The 19818-nt window shown below is 46.5% G+C and overlaps 1 protein-coding gene across 1 annotated transcript; it reads left to right on the top strand.

Annotated features, from left to right (window-relative positions):
• The first annotated feature begins 18756 nt into the window (after positions 1-18756).
• LOC137353198 (large ribosomal subunit protein eL39-like) lies at positions 18757-18966 on the top strand. The gene is made up of 2 exons (XM_068019251.1): positions 18757-18880; positions 18922-18966. Exons 1-2 carry the CDS (start codon positions 18770-18772, stop codon positions 18964-18966), a joined length of 156 nt encoding a protein of 51 aa, XP_067875352.1. The 5' UTR covers positions 18757-18769.
• The last annotated feature ends 852 nt before the right edge of the window (positions 18967-19818 follow it).

The following is a 19818-nucleotide window of genomic DNA, read 5'->3' as shown; positions in this document are numbered from 1 at the left end:
AAGCTGAGTGCTGTTAGTGCTGGAGAAAGGAGGAACATTTCACACTCCAGTGTCCCCCACAAAGTAGCATCAGCACCAAGCTCTGCATTAGTCCAAAATTTCAGTTTCACACACCAAATATATTTTGCAGTCTTCCCAAGTGAACTTAGTGCTCAATTAGGGACACTTTGTGCAGCCCAGCGAAATCCCAGGATTTTCCAAACTCATTTCAGGAAGGAGCCTCTCCTATCAGTTAGCAGTGAGATGATTTTCACCTCAGCTTCTCTGGGTGGGATTTCCTCCAGGTCATCTAGCTTCAGACTCGAACCCCATAGTCCAGGCAGACACTCCCAGTGCCATACTGAGGGAATGCTGCACTGTCAGAGGTGTCATCTTTCAAATGAGATGTTAAACTGAGGCTCCGACCTTCCTCTCAGGTGGAGGTAAAAGATTCCACGGCCACTATTTTAAAAAAGAGCAGGGGATCCTGGGACCAATACTTATCCCTCAACCACCACCTAAATCAGATTAACTAGCCATCATCACTTTGCTGTTCGTGGGAGCTTGCTGTGCGCAAATTGGCTGCTGTGTTTCCCTACAACAGTGGCTACACCATGCACAAACATTCACTCCCTCCACCAGCAACGCACAGTGGCAGCAGTGTGTACCATCTACAGGATGCACTGCAGCAATGCACCAAGGCTCCTTAGACAGCACCTTCCAAACCCGCGACCTCTACCACCTAGAAAGACAAGAGCAGCAAATACATGGGAACACCACCACCTGCAAGTTCCCCTCCAAGTCACACACCATCCTGACTTGGAACTATATCGCCGTTCCTTCACTGTCGCTGGGTCAAGATCCTGGAACTCCCTTCCTAACAGCACTGTGGGTGTACCTACCCCAAATGGACTGCAGCGGTTCAAGAAGGCAGCTCACCACCACCTTCTCAAGGGCAATTAGGGATGGGCAATAAATGCAGGCCTGGTCAGTGACGCACACATCCCATGAATGAATAAAAAAAATTTCTAACCCATGGCATCACGAACTGCACCAGGTAAACTGACCACGTGTAGTCTGCTGTAACTCACTAGTTTGAACGTTTCATGAAAACCAATGATTAATATGGTCTTCTGCATGTCTTTGCCAATAATGCTGAAGGGTGTGCAAAGAGCCGGAGAATTCCCTCCCAACAGGAATAAAGGCTTCCCTCTGTGGTGTAAATCGCTCCATAGCAACTACCCTTCCCCCACTAGTCAAAGGCCTACGAATGGGAATTCTGTGTCTCAGAGGCACACATCCTCATGATTCCTTTAGCAGATATTATTTACGGAGAAAAGTTGCCAACACACGAATTTCAGGCATCCAGCCAAACATGACACACATCCAATCTCAGTGAAAGAAAGACAGACACTTCTACTGACCACAGGACATCCCAAAGCACTTTACAGCCAATGAAACACATCTTAAAGTGTAATCACTGTTGTAAAGTAGGAAACTCAGCAGCCAATTTGTGCACAGCAAGCTCCCACAAACAGCATTATGATAACGTACAGATAATTTGTTTTGTGAAGTTGATTGAAGGATAAATATTGGCCAAAGACACTGGGATAACTTCTACTCCCCCCCCCCCTCTTCTTCAAAATAACACAAGGGATCTTTTGCGTCCACTTCACAGCGCAGATGGAGCCTTGGTTTAACGTCACACCTGAAAACAACACCTTCAATAGTGCAGCACTCCCTCAGTACTGCACGGGGACAATCGGCCTAGATTTTGTTTTGCCCAAGTCCTGGAGCGAGACTTAGACCCACAACTTTTGACTCATAATGCAAGTGCGCTACCCACTGAGCCACAGGAAACCTTCCCTTTTAAATCCTTACTCACTCCCTCCCCCACCCCGTGTCAAAAAAAAAGTGAACTTCAGTTAAGTGGAGGGACTGGAGAAGCTGGGATTGTTCTCTTTAGAGCACAGAATGTTGAGAGTTTTGATAGAGGTATTCAAAATTATGAAGGGCTTTGATAGTTTCCCCCCCCTATCTATTCTGTTTCCAGTGGCAGAATGGTCAGTAACCAGATTTAAGATAATTGGCAGAAGAACCAAGGGGAGATGAGAATTTTTTTTATGCAGTGAGTTATGATGATCTGAAATGTACTCCATGAAAGGGCAGAGGAAGGAAATTCAATAGGAACTTTCAAATGGAAGTTAGATAAATACTTGAGGGAAAATTTACAAGGCTTTGGGATAGAGCAGGGAAGTAGGATTAATTGGATAGCTCTTAAAGGGCTAGCACCGACTCAATGGGCCGAATGGCTTCCTTCTGTGTTGTATGATTCTATCCAAATGAAAGACCAATTGGATGGATATATTGATCAGGCAACCTGTTCAGCCACTTTTTCCAACTTTCACATCATGTATGTCTACTGCAAGCTCCAAATAACCAGTGCACTGATCCTTAGCACTTTCTCCTATTCAACCTCAGCGATCTCAAGACATATTTCCATGTGCGCAGCCTCACTTCCCCCGCAGAGAATTATTCCTCATTTTCCTTGCTCCAGTGTGGCGGCCGCTTCCTTCAGTGACTGCTCAGCACCTCCCTCCTCGCTTCCTGTAACGCATGGCCACCCAGTAGTGTTGGCAATTCAAGCTGGACATATTCCTGGAGGTTTACACAGAACTACATAGGCATAATAGCACAGAAACAGGCCATTTGGCCCAACGTTTATGTTCCACATGAGCCTCCTTCCCCCCCCCTTTTCATCTCACCCCGTCAGCGTATCCTTCTAATCCTTTCTCTCACATTTTTATCCAGCTTCATCTTAAATGCATGTTATTCGCCTCAACTACTCCCTGTGGTAGCAACTTCCACATTCTCACCTCTCTATGCAAGACATTTCTCCTAAATTCCTCATTGGATTTATTAACAACAATCTTATATTCATAGTTTTCTGTTCTGGTCTCTGCCACAAGTGGAAATATCTTCGCTATGTTCAGTCCATCAAACTCCTTCACAATTTTTAAAGGCCTCTCTATCAGGTCATCCCTCAGCCTTCTCTTATCTAGAGGAAAAGAGCCCCAGCCTGGCAGTCATAATCTCTCTGCATTCCTCCAATTTTTTCCTTGTAGGTCCCAAGCTCTGTAATTCCCTCTCTAAACCTCTCAACACTACCTCTCCCAAAGGTAGAGAGGCAGATACTTTCTGAAAGCACATGACAGTGTAGCAGGAGAGGAGTATTGGGAGATTGTTATATAAACAGAATAAGATTGGCAGCTTACATCATTTCCTTCAGGCTTTTATCCTGCTTTGGTGTGCTTGTGGAATCTATCTTTTGGGCAGAATGGCAGGCCGGTTTGAGATGTTTCAGAGATGCGATGAGGTGTTGCGTGAACACAAGTCTTTCACTAGACGACCATTCAGCCCATCGAGCGTCAATATTCCCCGATCAACGTCATCCAAAAACAGATCAGCTGGACATTTAGTTCACTGTTGTTTTTTGGGGTCTTGCTGTGCACAAGGTGGCTGAGCATTTGGCAAAAGGGTAATGGATGAATTTGAGAAGTAATCCACTGGCTGTGAAACACTTGGGGACATTCTGAGAATGTTAAAGATACCAGGGCTTGAAGCAGCTCCTAAGGTCGTCATAACATGTATAGAATGGGGGTCGAAAGGGAAAAATAAACTTGACTCAATAGGTGTCCTACATCCGATTAGCTTAGTCTCTGGCTATGGGCTTTTACTGGATGCAGTTACCGGCTGTAGCTCAGGTGCATCACTTCTATCTGTGAATCAGGTTATGGGATTCAAGCCCCACTTCAGTACAGTATCGAGGGAGTGCTACATTGTCAGAGGTGCCATAATCTACTTGCGATTATAAACTGAGGCCCCAACTACCTGTTAAGGTGATAAAGATCCCCAAGATTATATCTGACAAAAAAAAACAGGAATTCTCCATGTTATCTGGGCGACATTCCTCTCTCAACCAATACCAAAACAGATCAAATGGTCACCCATCTCATTTGTTGTGTGGGATCTTACTGTGCACAATGGTGACTGTATTTAGCCATGTAACAGCAGTCTGCACTTCAAAGTAGTTTATTGTCTCTGAAGTAGCTAGAGATGTTTAAGAGGCGAGATAAGGAATTTTAAAAATGCAAGCTTAGTAATAGGAATGGCACCAGTGTACTGTCAGAAGCAGCTAGCTCCAGAGTACAGTCTCTGTAGTTTAACAAGTTGCTGCAATTTGCACATCACCACGAGAGTCACCAACCAGCCCAGGCACCAGACACAAGTACACCCTACACAACCATTCAAGGTATAGTGAGCGCTTCTGAAATGCAGACTTGAGCAAACGAGTATTTCTGGTGTTAAAGTCACTCGAGCGATGAGTTGATCTGACTGCTCCCCTGTGGCGCCTCTGCAAAGTGAGCTTGTGGATGGCTTGGGGCAAATACCAGCCCATCAATATTCACACCCGAAGAATGGATACGAACAGGATGGCAGTCAGAGCCTGTGGGACCCGTACCCCAGAGAGAGTGAGAGTATAAGTGAGAGAGAGAGAGACTGCCTTTATGGGACCCGCACCCCAAAGAGAGTGAGAGTATAAGTGAGAGAGAGAGAGACTGCCTTTATGGGACCCGCACCCCAGAGAGAGTGAGAGTGAGAGTATAAGTGAGAGAGAGAGAGACTGCCTTTATGGGACCCGCACCCCAAAGAGAGTGAGAGTATAAGTGAGAGAGAGAGACACTGCCTTTATGGGACCCGCACCCCAGAGAGAGCGAGAGTGAGAGTATAAGTGAGAGAGAGAGAGACACTGCCTTTATGGGACCCGCACCCCAGTGACAGCCAGTGTCTGTGGGACCCGTAACCCAGTGAGGGGCAGCATCTCCTCATAAATTGCTGGGACGATCATTAGAACTTCACCCAGTGACAACAACTTTAAGTCCAGGAAGGAAAACATAAAGACAGCGACCACTGTACAATTAGATTTGACAGCCATCAAATTAGGGAGAAGCTCCAGCAGGCTAAAATAAAACCAAAAAACAAGAAATACTGAGCAGGTCTGGCAGCACCTGTGGAGAGAGAAGCAGAGTTAACGTTTCAGGTCAGTGACCCTTCTTCAGAACTGGCAAATATTAGAAATATGAAAGGTTATAAGCAAGTAAAGCGGGGGTGGGGCAAGAGATAACAAAGGAGGTGTAGATAGGACAAGGTCACAGAAGGTCGTGGAGCAAAGGCAAACAATATGTTAATGGTGTGTTGAAAGACAAAGCACTAGTACAGATGGGGTGTTAACGGACTGAAAATTGAACAGCTGCAAGTACAAACATGAAAAAAAAGTGGGTAAGCAAACTGAACAAACTAAGATGAAATAAAATAAACACAGAAAAACCCACGTGGGATATGTCGAACATTCCTTGTTCCAGTCCTATTCAGGACCCCTCCCCCAACTCTTTATCCGGTACATTGATGACTATCGGTGCCGTTTCCTGCTCCCATCCCGAACTGAAAAACTTTATCAACTTTGCTTCTAATTTCCACCCTTCTCTCACCTTTACATGGTCCATCTCCGACACTTCCCTTCCCTTCCTTGACTTCTCTGTCTCCATCTCTGGGGATAAGCTGTCTACTAACATCCATTACAAGCCCACTGACTCCCACAGCTACCTCGACTACACTTCTTCACACCCTACCTCCTGTAAGGACTCCATTCCATTCTCCCAGTTTCTCCGTCTCCGACGCATCTGCTCGGACGATGCTACCTTCCATGACAGTGCTTCTGATATCTCTTCCTTTTTCCTCAACCGAGGATTCCCCCCCACTGTGGTTGACAGGGCCCTCAACCGTGTCCGGCCCATTTCCCACACCTCTACCCTCACCCCTTCCCCTCCCTCCCAGAACCACGACAGGGTTCCCCTTGTCCTCACTTTCCACCCCATCAGCCTCGATATCCAAAGGATCATCCTCCGCCATTTCCACCACCTCCAGCATGATGCCACTACCAAACGCATCTTCTCCTCCCTTCCCCTATCAGCATTCTGAAGGGATCGTTCCCTCCGCGACACCCTGGTCCACTCCTCCATTACCCCCACCACCTCGTCCCCTTCCCATGGCACCTTCCCCTGCAATCGCAGGAGGTGTAATACCTGCCCATTTACCTCCTCTCTCCTCACTATCCCAGGCCCCAAACACTCCTTTCAGGTGAAGCAGCGATTTACTTGTACTTCTTTCAATGTAGTATACTGTATTCGCTACTCACAATGTGGTCTCCTCTATATTGGGGAGACCAAACGCAGACTGGGTGAATGCTTTGAAGAACACCTCCACTCAGTCCACAAGCAGGACCCAGAGCTTCCGGTTGCTTGCCATTTCAACACTTGCCCCCTGCTCTCATGCTCACTTCTCTGTCCAGGGATTGCTGCAGCGTTCCAGTGAACATCAACGCAAGCTCGAGGAGCAGCATCTCATTTACCGATTAGGCACACTACAGCCTGCCGGACTGAACATTGAGTTCAATAATTTCAGAGCATGACGGGCCCCCCCATTTTACTTTTATTTTTAGTTATTTTTTTCTTATTCCTTTTAAAAAAAAATTTTTCTGATTATTTTATTTTATTTCATCTTAAGTTTGTTCGGTTTGCTTACCCACTGTTTTTTTTCCAAGTTTGTACTTGCAGCTGTTCAATTTTCAGTCCGTTAACACCCTTTCTGTACTAATGCTTTGTCTTTCAACACACCATTAACATATTGTTTGCCTTTGCTCCACGACCTTCGGTCAGCTATTCTGTGACCTTGTCCAATCTACGCCTTCTCCTTTGTTATCTCTTGCCCCATCCCCGCTTTACTTGCTTATAACCTTTTACATTTCTAACACTTGCTAGTTCTGAAGAAGGGTCGCTGACCTGAAACGTTAACTCTGCTTCTCTCTCCACAGATGCTGCCAGACCTGCTGAGTATTTCCAGCATTTCTTGTTTTTATTAGCTCCAGCAGGCTGTCGATCAACACAAATGCTTGCTGCTTCCAATACTGGACAGGGTGTAATGATTTGCAGGTACACAGGCATGTACACTGGAGTCTCACCAAGTGGCCTAGCCAATCCTCACAGGGGCACTTCATCACGTGTAGGTCTGTAGTGTGCAGATGGCCGAGGGTATGTGGGACTACACCCTGCAGACCATCTCTGTGCCTCTGGCAGCAGAGCCACACATCAGGCTACCCTCCTCCTAACAGCCCAACAGGGGCTGACACTGCACGAATGACAATGGGACACTCGCACACGGGCTCCTGCTCCTCCACTTTGCCACAGCACAGCCGGCTATTACATCACAAGTATCAAAAACTATAAAAGTTACAGGGTCCAAAGCAAGGGTTCATGGACCACAATGTTGATGCATGTCAGTAAGCGGTGGCGTAGTGGTATTGTCACTGGACTAGTAACCCAGAGACCCGGGGTATTTCTCTGGGGACATGGGTTCAAATCCCACCAGAGCAGAAGGTGGAATGTGAATTCAATTAATAAATCTGGAATTAAAAGCTAGTCTAATGATGGCCAAGAAACCATTGTCGATTGTAGTAAAAACCCATCTGGTTCACTAATGTCCTTTAGGGAAGGAAATCTGCTGTCCTTACCTGGTCTGGCCTACATGTGACTCCAGACCCACAGCAATGTGGTTAACTCTTACATGCCCTCTGAAATGGCCTAGCAAGCCACTCAGTTGTACCTAACTGCTACGAAGTCAATAAAAAGGAATGAAACCGGACGGACCACCCAGCATTGACCTAGGCACCGGAAATGACAACGGCAAACCCAGCCCTGTCGACCCTGCAAAGTCCTCCTTACTAACATCTGGGGGCTTGTGCCAAAGTTGGGAGAGCTATCCCACAGATTAGTCAAGCAACAGCTTGACATAGTCGTACTCACGGAATCATACCTGACAGACAATGTCCCCGACACTGCCATCACCATTCCAGGGTATGTCCTGTCCCACCGGCAGGACAGACCCACCAGAGGTGGTGGCACAGTGGTATACAGTAGGGAGGGAGTTGCCTTGGGAGTCCTCAACATCGACTCCGGACCCCACGAAGTCTCATGGCATCAGGTCAAACATGAGCAAGGTAACCTCCTACTGATTACCACATACAGCCCTCCCTCAGCTGATGACTCAGCACTCCTCCATGTTGAACACTACTTGGAGGAAGCACTGAAGGTGGCAAGGGCACAAAATGTACTCTGGGTGGGAGACTTCAACGTCCATCACCAAGAGTGGCTCGGTAGCATCACTACTGACCGAGCTGGCCGAGTCCTAATGGACAGATTAGCAGCTCAATATCCCGGGATATAGAATCTTCAGGCGAGACAGAGGAGGGGGTAAAAGAGGAGGGGGAATTGCAATATTAGTTAAGGAGTCAGTTACTGCAGTAAGGAGAGATGATATCTTGGAGGGGGCATCAAATGAAGCTTTATGGGTAGAGTTTAGGAATGAAAAAGGGACAGCCACATTGCTAGGTGTTTATTATAGACCCCCAGATAGTCAGTGGGAAATTGAGGAGCAAATATGTGCGCAATTTGCAGGTGCGCAAAAATAATAGGGTAATTATATTAGGTGATTTCAACTTTCCCAACATTAATTGGGATAGTCATCGTGTTAAGGGCTTAGATGGAGTGGAGTTCTTAAAATGGATACAGGAGAACTTTTTAGCTCAATATGTAGAGGATCCAACAAGGGAGGGTGCAGTACTGGACCCAATTCTGGGGAATGAAGCCAGACAGGTGGTTGATATGTTGGTGGGGAGCATTTTGATGATAGCGACCACAACATGGTACCATTTAATCTTATGAGCAACAAGCCCAGAGAACCATGAATGACCAGAAACATTCAGGGTATGATGAGAAGGAAAAGAGAGGCTTTTAGCAAATACAAGGAGAGCAAATCAATGGAAGCATTAGTGGAGTACAGAAAGTGTCGGATGGAGCTTAAGAAAGCAATTAGGAGAGCAAAGAGGGGATATGAGAAAGCTCTGGCTGGTAAAAGTAAGGAAAATCCCAAGATATTCTATAAGTATATCAATGGGAAGAGGATAACCAGGGAAACAGTAGGACCCATTAGGGACCAAGGGGGAAATTTGTGGGTGGAGCCAGAGGACATTGGTAGGGTGTTGAACAAATACTTCACATCTGTCTTCACCCAAGAGAAAGAGGATGTAGATATGGAACTTAGAGAGAGAGACTGTGAGGTTCTTGAGCAAATTGTCACAGGGGAGTGACAAGGTATTGGAGGTTTTGGAAGGCTTAAAAGTGGACAAATCTCCAGGTCTGGACGATTTGTGTCCCAGGATGCTGTGGGAGGCAAGGGTGGAGATTGCAGGGGCTCCGACCCTAATTTTTAATTCCTCTCTGGCCACAGGGGAGGTGCCAGAGGACTGGAGAACAGCTAATGTGGTCCCATTATTTAAGAAAGGTTGTAGAGATAAGCCAGGGAACTACAGACCAGTGAGTCTCACATCAGTGGTAGGGAAACTATTGGAGAAAATTCTGAAGGAGAGAATCTATCTCCACTTGGAGAGGCAAAATTTGATTAGGAATAGTCAGCATGGCTTTGTCAGAGGGAGGTCATGCCTAACAAATTTGACTGAATTTTTTGAGCATGTGACCAGATGTGTAGATGAGGGTAGTGCAGTTGATGTAGTTTACATGGATTTCAGCAAAGCCTTTGACAAAGTCCCACATGGGAGACTTATCAAGAAAGCAAATGCACATGGGATACAAGGTAACTTAATCAGGTGGATTCAAAATTGGCTTAGCTGCAGGAGACAGAGAGTGATGAAAGACGGCTGTTTTAGTGACTGGAAACCAGTGTCCAGTGGCGTACCACAGGGATCTGTGCTGGGTTCCTTTTGTTTGTCATTTATATAAACAACATAGATGACTATGTGGGGGGTAAGATCAGTAAGTTCGTGGATGAGACAAAGATTGGCCGAGTGGTTAACAGTGAGGTGGAGTATCTTGGGTTACAGGAAGATATAGACAGGATGGTAAAATGGGCAGAAAAGTGGCAGATGGAATTTAACGCTGAAAAGTGAGAGATGATACACTTTGGGAGGAGTAATATGACACAGAAGTATTCAATGAATGGCCTGACACTGGGAAGTTCCGAGGAACAAAGGGACTTTGGCGTGTTTGTCCATAGATCTGTGAAGGCAGAAGGGCAGGTTAATAGGGTGGTGAAAAAGGCATATGGGACACTTGCCTTTATCAATCGAGGCATAGATTACAAATGCAGGGAGGTCATGTTGGAGTTGTACAGAACTTTGGTAAGGCCACAGCTGGAGTACTGTGTGCAATTCTGGTCGCCACATTATAGGAAGGATGTGACTGCATTGGAGGGAGTGCAGAGGCGATTCACCAGGATGTTGCCTGGGATGGAACATTTAAGCTCTGAAGAGAGGTTGGATAGGCTTGGGTTGTTTGCGCTGGAGCAGAGAAGACTGAGGGTGACCTGATCGAGGTGTACAAGATTATGAGGGGCATGGACAGGGTGGATAGGGAGAAACTGTTCCCCTTAGTTGAAGGGTCAGTTACGAGGGGTCACAAGTTTAAGGTGAGGGGTGGGAGGTTTAAGGGGGATTTGAGGAAGAACTTTTTTACCCAGAGGGTGGTGACGGTCTGGAATGCCCTGCCTGGGAGGGTGGTAGAGGCGGGTTGCCTCACATCCTTTAACAAGTACCTGGATGAGCACTTGGCACGTCATAACATTCAAGGCTATAGGCCAAGTGCTGGCAAATGGGATTAGGTAGACAGGTCAGGTGTTTTAATGCATCGGTGCAGACTCTTTTGCACTGTATTATTCTGTGACATAGTTGCCAGACTGGGTCTGCGGCAAGTGGTGAGAGAACCAACACAAGGGAAAAACATACTTGACCTCGTCCTCACCAATCTGCCTGCCGCAGATGCTTCTGTCCATGACAGTATTGGTAGGTGTGACCACCGCACAGTCCTTGTGGAGACGAAGTCCCGCCTTCACATTGAGGATACCCTCCATCGTGTTGTGTGGCACTATCACCGTGCTAAATGGGATAGATTTCGAACAGATCTAGCAATGCAAAACTGGGCATCCATGAGGCGCTGTGGGCCATCAGCAGCAGCAGAATTGTACTCAACCACAATCTGTAATCTCATGGTCTGGCATATCCCCCACTCCACCATTACCATCAAGCCAGGAGACCAACCCTGGTTCAATGAAGAGTGCAGGAGGGCATGCCAGGAGCAGCACCAGGCATACTTCAAAGTGAGGTGTCAACCTGGTGAAGCTACAACCCAGGACTACTTGCAGGCCAAACTGCGGAAGCAGCATGCGATAGACAGAGCTAAGAAATCCCATAACTAACGGATCAGATCTAAGCTCTGCAGTCCTGCCACATCCAGTCGTGAATGGTGGTGGACAATTAAACAACTAACTGGAGGAGGTGGCTCCACAAATATCCCCAACCTCAATGATGGGGGAGCCCAGCACATCAGTGTGAAAGATAAGGCTGCAGCATTTGCAACAATCTTCAGCCAGAAGTGCAGAGTTGATGATCCATCTCAGCCTCCTTCTGAAGTCCCCAGACTCACACATGCCAGACCTCAGCCAATTTGATTCACTCCGTGTGATATCAAGAAACAACTGAAGGCACTGGATACTGCAAAAGCTATGGGCCCTGACAATATTCTGGCAATAGCACTGAAGACCTGTGCTCCAGAACTTGCCGCGCCCCTAGCCAAGCTGTTCCAGTACAGATACAACACTGGCATCTACCCTGCAATGTGGAAATTTGCCCAGGTATGTCTTGTACACAAAAAGCAGGACAAGTCCAACCAGGCCAATTACCGCCCATCAGCCTACTCTCAATCATCAGTAAAGTGATGGAAGGTGTCATCAACAGTGCCATCAAGCAGCACTTGCTTAGCAATAACCTGCTCAGTGACACTCAGCTTGGGTTCCGCCAGGGCCACTCAGCTCCTGACCTCATTACAGCCTTGGTTCAAACATGGACAAAAGAGCTGAACTCAAGAGGTGAGGTGAGAGTAACTGCCCTTGACATCAAGGCAGCATTTGACCGAGTATGGCATCAAGGAGCCCTAGCAAAATTGAGGTCAATGGGAATCAGGGGGAAAACACTCCGCTGGCTGGAATCATATCTAGCTCAAAGGAAGATGGTTGTGGTTGTTGGAGGTCAATCATCTGAGCTCCAGGACATCACTGCAAGAGTTCCTCAGGGTAGTGTCCTAGGCCCAACCATCTTCAGCTGCTTCATCAATGACCTTCCTTCAATCATAAGGTCAGAAGTGGGGACGTTTGCTGATGATTGCACAATGTTCAGCACCATTCGTGACTCCTCAGATAATGAAGCAGTCAGTGTAGAAATGCAGCAAGACCTGGACAATATCCAGGCTTGGGCTGATAAGTGGCAAGTAACATTCGCGCCACACAAGTGCTGGGCAATGACCATCTCCAACAAGAGAGAATCTAACCATCTCCCCTTGACATTCAACAGCACTACCATCACTGAATCCCCCACTATCAACATCCTAGGGGCTACCATTGACCAAAAACTGAATTGGAGTAGCCATATAAATACCGTGGCTACAAGAGCAGGTCAGAGGCTAGGAATCCTGCGGTGAGTAACTCACCTCCTGACTCCCCAAAGCCTGTCCACCATCTACAAGGCACAAGTCAGAAGTGTGATGGAATACTCTCCACTTGCCTGGATGGGTGCAGCTCCAACAACACTCAAGAAGCTCGACGCCATCTAGGACAAAGCAACCCGCTTGATTGGCAACCCATCTACAAACATTCACTCCCTCCACCACCGACGCACAGTGGCAGCAGTGTGTACTATCTACAAGATGCACTGCAGCAATGCACCAAGGCTCCTTGGACAGCACCTTCCAAAGCCGCGACCTCTACCAACTAGAAGGACAAGGGCAGCAAATACATGTGAACACCACCACCTGCAAGTTCCCCTCCAAGTCACACACCATCCTGACTTGGAACTATATCGCCGTTCCTTCACTGTCACTGTGCCAAAATCCTGGAACTCCCTTCCTAACAGCACTGTGGGTGTACCTACCCCAAATGGACTGCAGCGGTTCAAGAAGGCAGCTCACCACCACCTTCTCAAGGGCAATTAGGGATGGGCAATAAATGCGGGCCGGGCCAGCGACGCCCACATCCCATGAATGTATTTAAAAAAGTCCGTCTGGGGGCAGGAAACACTGAGCGCAGGGTTTGGGTGATTCATGCTATTCCAATACATGCAATTTCTGTTAACATACTTTAACAAAGCCAGTTTCTGGAAACCGATGGTTGTTTTCTGCTCTGGGTAGTGTAGAGTGTCTTTCAGGAGTTGACAGGGGTCCTGGGAGAGGACTTCAATATTTGAAGGGGATGGTCCCCAGGGAAGGTCTTAATACTTGCCGAGTTTCTCCAAGGAGAGTTTGAACATTTGCACTGAGTTTTCTTAGGTAATGTCTTGAAATTTGCAGGGCTCCCCACCACTGATGTACAAAAGATTGAAACCCTTAAGAGTTAAGGGGAAGAATCAACTGGTTGAAAAATTGGCTTTGGGTACGAACTGATGAAAACGGGACATAAACTATAGAGGCTGGGGATGGACAATCCCTCAGGAAGGGGCTGAGATCCCGGTGCCCAATGATTCTGCCTCCATTCACACAAAATTCCAACTGCAGCAAGACAGCTCACAGGCAAGATGGTCAACTTCAGAATGACTAGTGCTGTAAATGATTCATAAAATACCTGCAAGCTGCCCAAGTGCAAACTAACAGAGAATCGAACACAGCTGCACATCCAACCCCACACGTAACTGCTGTACAGCCTGACCTGCACAAATCTGCAGAAAATTCAATTCTTTCCAAGAATCTTTGTGCTGGTTGAATGCACATTTCTAAAACCAAGGAAAGGGAACCAGCCCCCTCCCCGCGATGGGTTTTTATACCACAGGCACAAAGCGAATAGCACAGTTGTTCTCTAAAATACCACCGACTGAGGCTGCAGTGACCTGTTGGCACACAGATTGCAGCTTCCTATTGCACTGAAGACTACATGGGTAGTGGGGCCTGGATCAGAGCAATGATATCAGTAACTAGAAAGTCTGTTTTTTAGTCATTTTGATTTTGGGATGAATATTCTCCCAGGACACTGGCACCAACTCTCCTATTCTTCTTCAAACTCTTTTATGGGCACCTGAGGGGGCAGACAGGGCTTCAGTTTGACATCTCATCTGAAAGGTGGAACCTCTGACAGTGCAGCATTCCCTCAGTACCACACTGAAAGGGTCACAAAAACAGGAGGTGCTGGAAATACTCAGCAGGTCAGGCAGCATTTGTGGAGAGAGAAGCAGAGTCAACGTTTCAGGTCTGTGACGTTTCATCAGAAAGGGAGCCAAAACATTAACTCTGCCTCTCTCGCCACAGATGCTGCCTGACCTGCTGAGCATTTACAACACTTTCTGTTTTTATGTCAGATTTTCAGCATCTGCAGTATTTTGCTTTGATAGTACTTGAAAGGGTCATCTTGGATTATGGGCTCAAGTTTTTGGAGTGGAAGCTGAATCCACAACCTCCTGACTCAGAGGTCACTATGTTGCTCAGTGTGCCACAGCTGACACTTCAAAATACTGGTTAAGCATCAGAGAGGACGTGAAATTGGGATAGCCGGGGGAAGGAATTAAGTAGATCGGTGAAAGTCCTACAGAGTGCCACAGCCGAGTTTATAATCACATTCTCTGGACAGAGAAAATATTTTAAAGGACACTCTGAAGCCCTCATTTAAAAGGGGACAAATTGAAAATTGGTGCATGGGAGGAACTTGCCTCTAACCGTGTCTCACCCAACAAGCCACAACATAGTCGGAAACTGACCGCATAAACTCTGCTGTGGAGAAGTGTCGAAAGCGAAGGAGAGCGCGTGAGCAGGACCCTGGCTCGAGGAACCCCACCCTCGAGGCAACACTTGCCCTCTATACACAAAGACCTGTGGTTCCAGGACTGGCCTGCTGAGTCACCTGAGAACACACAAATCATGAACCCCTGTAGATATCATCCTCATTTCAAGGGACTGACGATGATAATCACAATTTCACAGAGTCAAGTCCACAATAAAATGCTGAGATCTGAACTCCTGCGGGTTCAGAAGCTCTTAGGATTAGTCACTGTTGAGGGAAAGACACACGAGCAGTTCAGGAACTCAGTTCTGTAGCCACAGGCTTTTCGAAAACATGTGCTTAAAACCACAGGATCTGTACATTCTAGTTCGAGAAGAAACCAGTTTTACAACCAAACATGTTCTGCTAAAACTATGCCCGGGCTGCACCTGAGTCAGGTACTTTTTAAATGCAAAAAAATACTTGCTCACGTGAGGGAAGGAGACAATGTTATGTTAAAACTCTCGGCTTGTGGTATTTGGGTTACCTCACCCCACTGAGGTAGAGCACAAAAACCTAAGCCGGCACTCGCAGTCCAGTGCTGAGGGAGCGCTGCACTCTTGGAGATGCCATCTTTCAGAGGAGACATTAAACCGAGGCCCCGTCTTCCCTCTCAGGTGGATGTAAAAGATCCCACTGCAATATTTCGAAGAACAGCAGGGGAGTTCTCCCCAGAGTCCTGGCCAATACTTATCCCTCGATCAGTATTACTAAACAGATTATCTGGTCATTAGCACATTGTTGCCGTGTTTCCTATATTACAACAGTGACTACACTTCACAAGTATTTCATTGGCTGTAAAGCACTTTGGGACGTCCTGCAGTCATGAAAGGTCCTACAGAAATAAAGCCTTTTTTCTTTCTGCAGCAAAAAGCTTTACAGAAATTTCTTACGAGTTTGATCAAACCCACAAATATGACACCACTGATCAAAGGGAGCTGAGGTCCCTCTGCAGCAGTCACCATCAGAAGCTCACAGATGCAACTGAGCAGCAAATCTATGCAGAAGGAGATTTAAAAAAAATATTTACAAACATCATTGAATCCATATTGTTTTACTTTACTCAATCTTTTGTCAGGAAGTTTTAAGTAAACCTTGCATTTCTATAGCACCTTTCACAACCTCAGGACATCCCCAAGCTGCTGTACAGCCAATTGAAGCTCTTCTGAAGTGTAGTCACTGTTGTAATAGAGTCATAGAGAGATACAGCACTGAAACAGGCCCTTCGGCCCACCGAGTCTGTGCCGACCAACAACCACCCATTTATACTAATCCTACATTAATTCCATGTTCCCTACCACATCCCCACCTTCCCTCAATTCTCCTACCACCTACCTACACTAGGGGCAATTTACAACGGCCTATTTACCCATCAACCTGCAAGTCTTTGGCTGTGGGAGGAAACTGGAGCACCCGGCGGAAACCCACACGGTCACAGGGAGAACTGAACCCAGGTTTCTGGAGCTGTGAGGCTGCGGTGCTAACCACTGTGCCACCCTTTCCTAATGTAGGAAATGTGGCAATCAATCTGTACCATCCCAATAATGTTTCTGGTGATATTGGTTGAAGGAAGAATTTTGGCTGAGACACCGGGGGGGTTGGCGGGGGGGGAAAAGACCCCTCCTTTCTTCTGAATGATGCTGTGGGATCTTGCTGAACCAGTAGGCAGGGCCTCGGTTCATGTCAAATCAGAAGGACGCTCGTTATACTTCAATTTCCTCCAGAGACAGTTTCTTATAGCGGAGACGAAAGCCAGATCCCACTGAAGTGACAGCATGTTCTGAGATTACGTGGGACAATGTACCCCACTGCAATTACACTTGCTTAATACTCCTGGATTACAGGAGGGATTTCCACTGCATACTCAAACCACTTCAGAGGATGATCACCACCAGTCCCTTCAGACACTTGGACAATTGACTAAATTATCAAACAGAGTTGATCAGGTGGTTATCCACAGCAGCATTCAAAACCAGAAGTTATTTCGACCAACACACCCGTTAACAAGAGGGTGAACAGGCAAACCAGGCCCCTGACATCTTTGAAAACCTTCTTTGCATAACTTTAAAACTGGCAGCAGTCACCTTTCAGAAGAGATAGCAGTGCAACAGGATATGGCCACATGCCTTGGCTACAGCGATGCAATTTCGTTTGCAAATCTGACACAGCCAAGTGCAAACAACCAAACAATATATCAAACCTTCAATCCTTAAAAACTGAAAACCTTGCAAAATTGCCTGTCCTTCAAGAAGTTAAGCCTGAGACACAACTAGAATAAACAAATGCAAAACCCTGTACCCAGGGACATGCTCTGAGCTGTCAATGGTGTTTGACAAGTGCCAGCAATACTAGAGCTGCCGTTGATTTAAAAGACATACAGGCTTGCATTTCTATAGCGCCTTTCACAAATTTAGGACATCCCAAAGCACTTTTCAGCCAATGATGCAGTTTTGAAGTGTAGCAGTGATTTTGTGCACAGCAAGCTCCCACAGTGATGATGACCAGATACCTTTTTTTCAGTGATGTTGATTAAGGGATAAATATTGGCCCCAGGACACCAGGGAGAATGCCCTTGTTCTTCTTCGAAATAGTGTTATTGGATCTTTCATATCCTTCAGAAAGGGTAGACATGGCCTCGGTTTATTGTCTCACCCAAAAGTTAGCACCTCTGGCAGTGTGGCATTCCCTCAGTCCTGCACTGAGTGTCAGCTTAGATTTTGTGCCCAATTCTCTGGAGTGATGCTTGAACCCACAATCTTTTGACTTGGACTCGACTTACTGAGCCACGAATTAGACACAGGTGAGGAACCAGAGAGGGCCTTACACTTGAGCGACCACATTCTACCCCAGCGGTAAATAGGCTGTTAGATTCCTCCCAGTTCTCCCTGGCGTCCTGGCCAATATTTATCCCTGAACCAACATCACTAACAGATTATCTGGTCATTTATCACACTGCTGTTTGTGGGAGCTTGCTGTGCGCAAATTGGCTGCTGTATTTCCTACATTATAACAGTGACTACACTTCAAAAAGTAATTAAGTGACTGTAAAGTGCTAAGGTGGCCTGAGATTATGAAAGAAGCTATAGAAATGCAGGTTTGTTCTTACATGTTTATCAAAGCCTGTCCAAAAATCATGATAACAGGAAGTTGGGCAGGAAGTGTGCACATGCACATTATTTTATTATATATAGATATAGATATATATATATGTAGATTGGTTCATTGACAAAACACATTTTCTATGGTGACAAACCAGGTGTGTTAAACAGGAAGTAAGAGGTGAAAAGCAATGCACAACTGTGACACACTGCATCACAGGCAAGCAACATAAAGTGCGACACAAGGGAATAAAGAATGATGCAATTCTACCAAGTTGCCAAACAGCAGTGCACTGAGGGACTGTGGTGAAACCCAAACAGTTCAACATCGCAATCCCCAACTCAAAACAGAATACTTCCTGGAAACACAATCCCAGTCACTTTATTCTATGGATTATCGGGACAAGCAGAGGTTTCTGGGGATGGGAGGGGAGGGATTATTTTGCCTCACTGTCATGACTTAAACAGGGAATGTTCAACCTGGGATCAAGAGCAGCCCAAGTACTTCCTTCTACAAGTAACCACCTCAATCATGGACTCCCCCACCCCAAGATCTCTACACGTACCCCAACTTCCATATGAAGCAAACAAATCTAAAAACATAAAAGACCATACTATACTATGACTGATTAAATCAAGCTGCATGATCCCATACAATGCCAGGTGAGAGCACCAGGCTCAGGAATACTGCAGCATGGAGCGGAGTTTTGGCCATGCCATCCCACAAAACCTTCAGGATAAAGCGCTTCCTAGCCAAGAAGATGAAGCAAAACAGGCCGATTCCACTGTGGATCCGCATGAAAACTGGCAACAAGATCAGGTACAGGCCTGTTTCAGTGCTGTATCTCTAAACTAAACTAAACTAAACTCCAAGAGGAGACACTGGAGAAGGACTAAGCTGGGCTTGTAAAGGGATTCATCACCATCGGCACACTACCTACCATCAACGGCTATTTCTCAATGGACCATGTGGGGCAAAAGACATTTTTTTTTGTTTTCTATTGTGGAAAATAAATTAGATTTATCAACTTAAAAAAAAATGGAGGAATGGGGAGAGGCCTTTTAGTAGCACCTTTAACTTCCCAAGGCACGTCAGCGGAGCGTTATCAAACAAAAGAAAATTTACACTGAAGGAGACATTAGGACAGGTGATTTAAAGCTTGGTCAAAGAGGTCAGCTTTAAGAAACATCTTAAAAGGAGAGTGCCGGAGGGGTTTAGGGAGGGAATTCCAGAACTCAAAGCCCAAGCAACTGAAGGCATGGCCGCTAATGGTGGAGTGATTAAAATCGGGGATGCACAAGAGGCCAGAATTGGAGGGTTGTAGGGCTGTTGTTAGAGATGGGATGGGGCAAGTCCATGGAGGATTTAAAGAACAAAGAAGGAAATGTTTAAAAAACAAACAGGCATTGCCAGATTGGGAGCCAATGTAGGTCAGCGAGCACAGTGGGCGACAGGAGTCGGTCCAAGTCAGGATACAGGGCAGCAGAGTTTTGGATGAGCTGAAGTTTACGGAGTGTAGACGATGGTAGGCCAGCCAGGAGAGCAGTGGAATATCGAAAGTGAAGCTCGAGTGACTCTTACAAAATGCACATCTTGATGTCTGGTGAGGATGCGTTGGCCCCAAATGGTCAGCACCTACTGTCCTGTCTCGCACCAAGGTTGGGGGAGAGGAGAGGGTGGAGAATATCAGAGAGCTTGGCGGTGTCTATGGAAGATGCATTCAGTCACGAGTTACAGGAAAGGGGGAACAAAAAAAAAAAC

Source organism: Heterodontus francisci, chromosome 40 (genome assembly GCF_036365525.1).
Source record: "Heterodontus francisci isolate sHetFra1 chromosome 40, sHetFra1.hap1, whole genome shotgun sequence".
NCBI lineage: Eukaryota > Metazoa > Chordata > Chondrichthyes > Heterodontiformes > Heterodontidae > Heterodontus > Heterodontus francisci.
This window is presented reverse-complemented; position numbering and strand designations above follow the sequence as displayed.

Bases quoted from the DNA above. Each gene is read 5' to 3' on its own strand.
- LOC137353198 (XM_068019251.1), top strand. From the start codon at position 18,770: ATGCCATCCCACAAAACCTTCAGGATAAAGCGCTTCCTAGCCAAGAAG. The intron at 18,881-18,921 runs AGGCCTGTTTCA...TAAACTAAACTA, and splicing joins CTGGCAACAAGATCAGGTAC to AACTCCAAGAGGAGACACTG.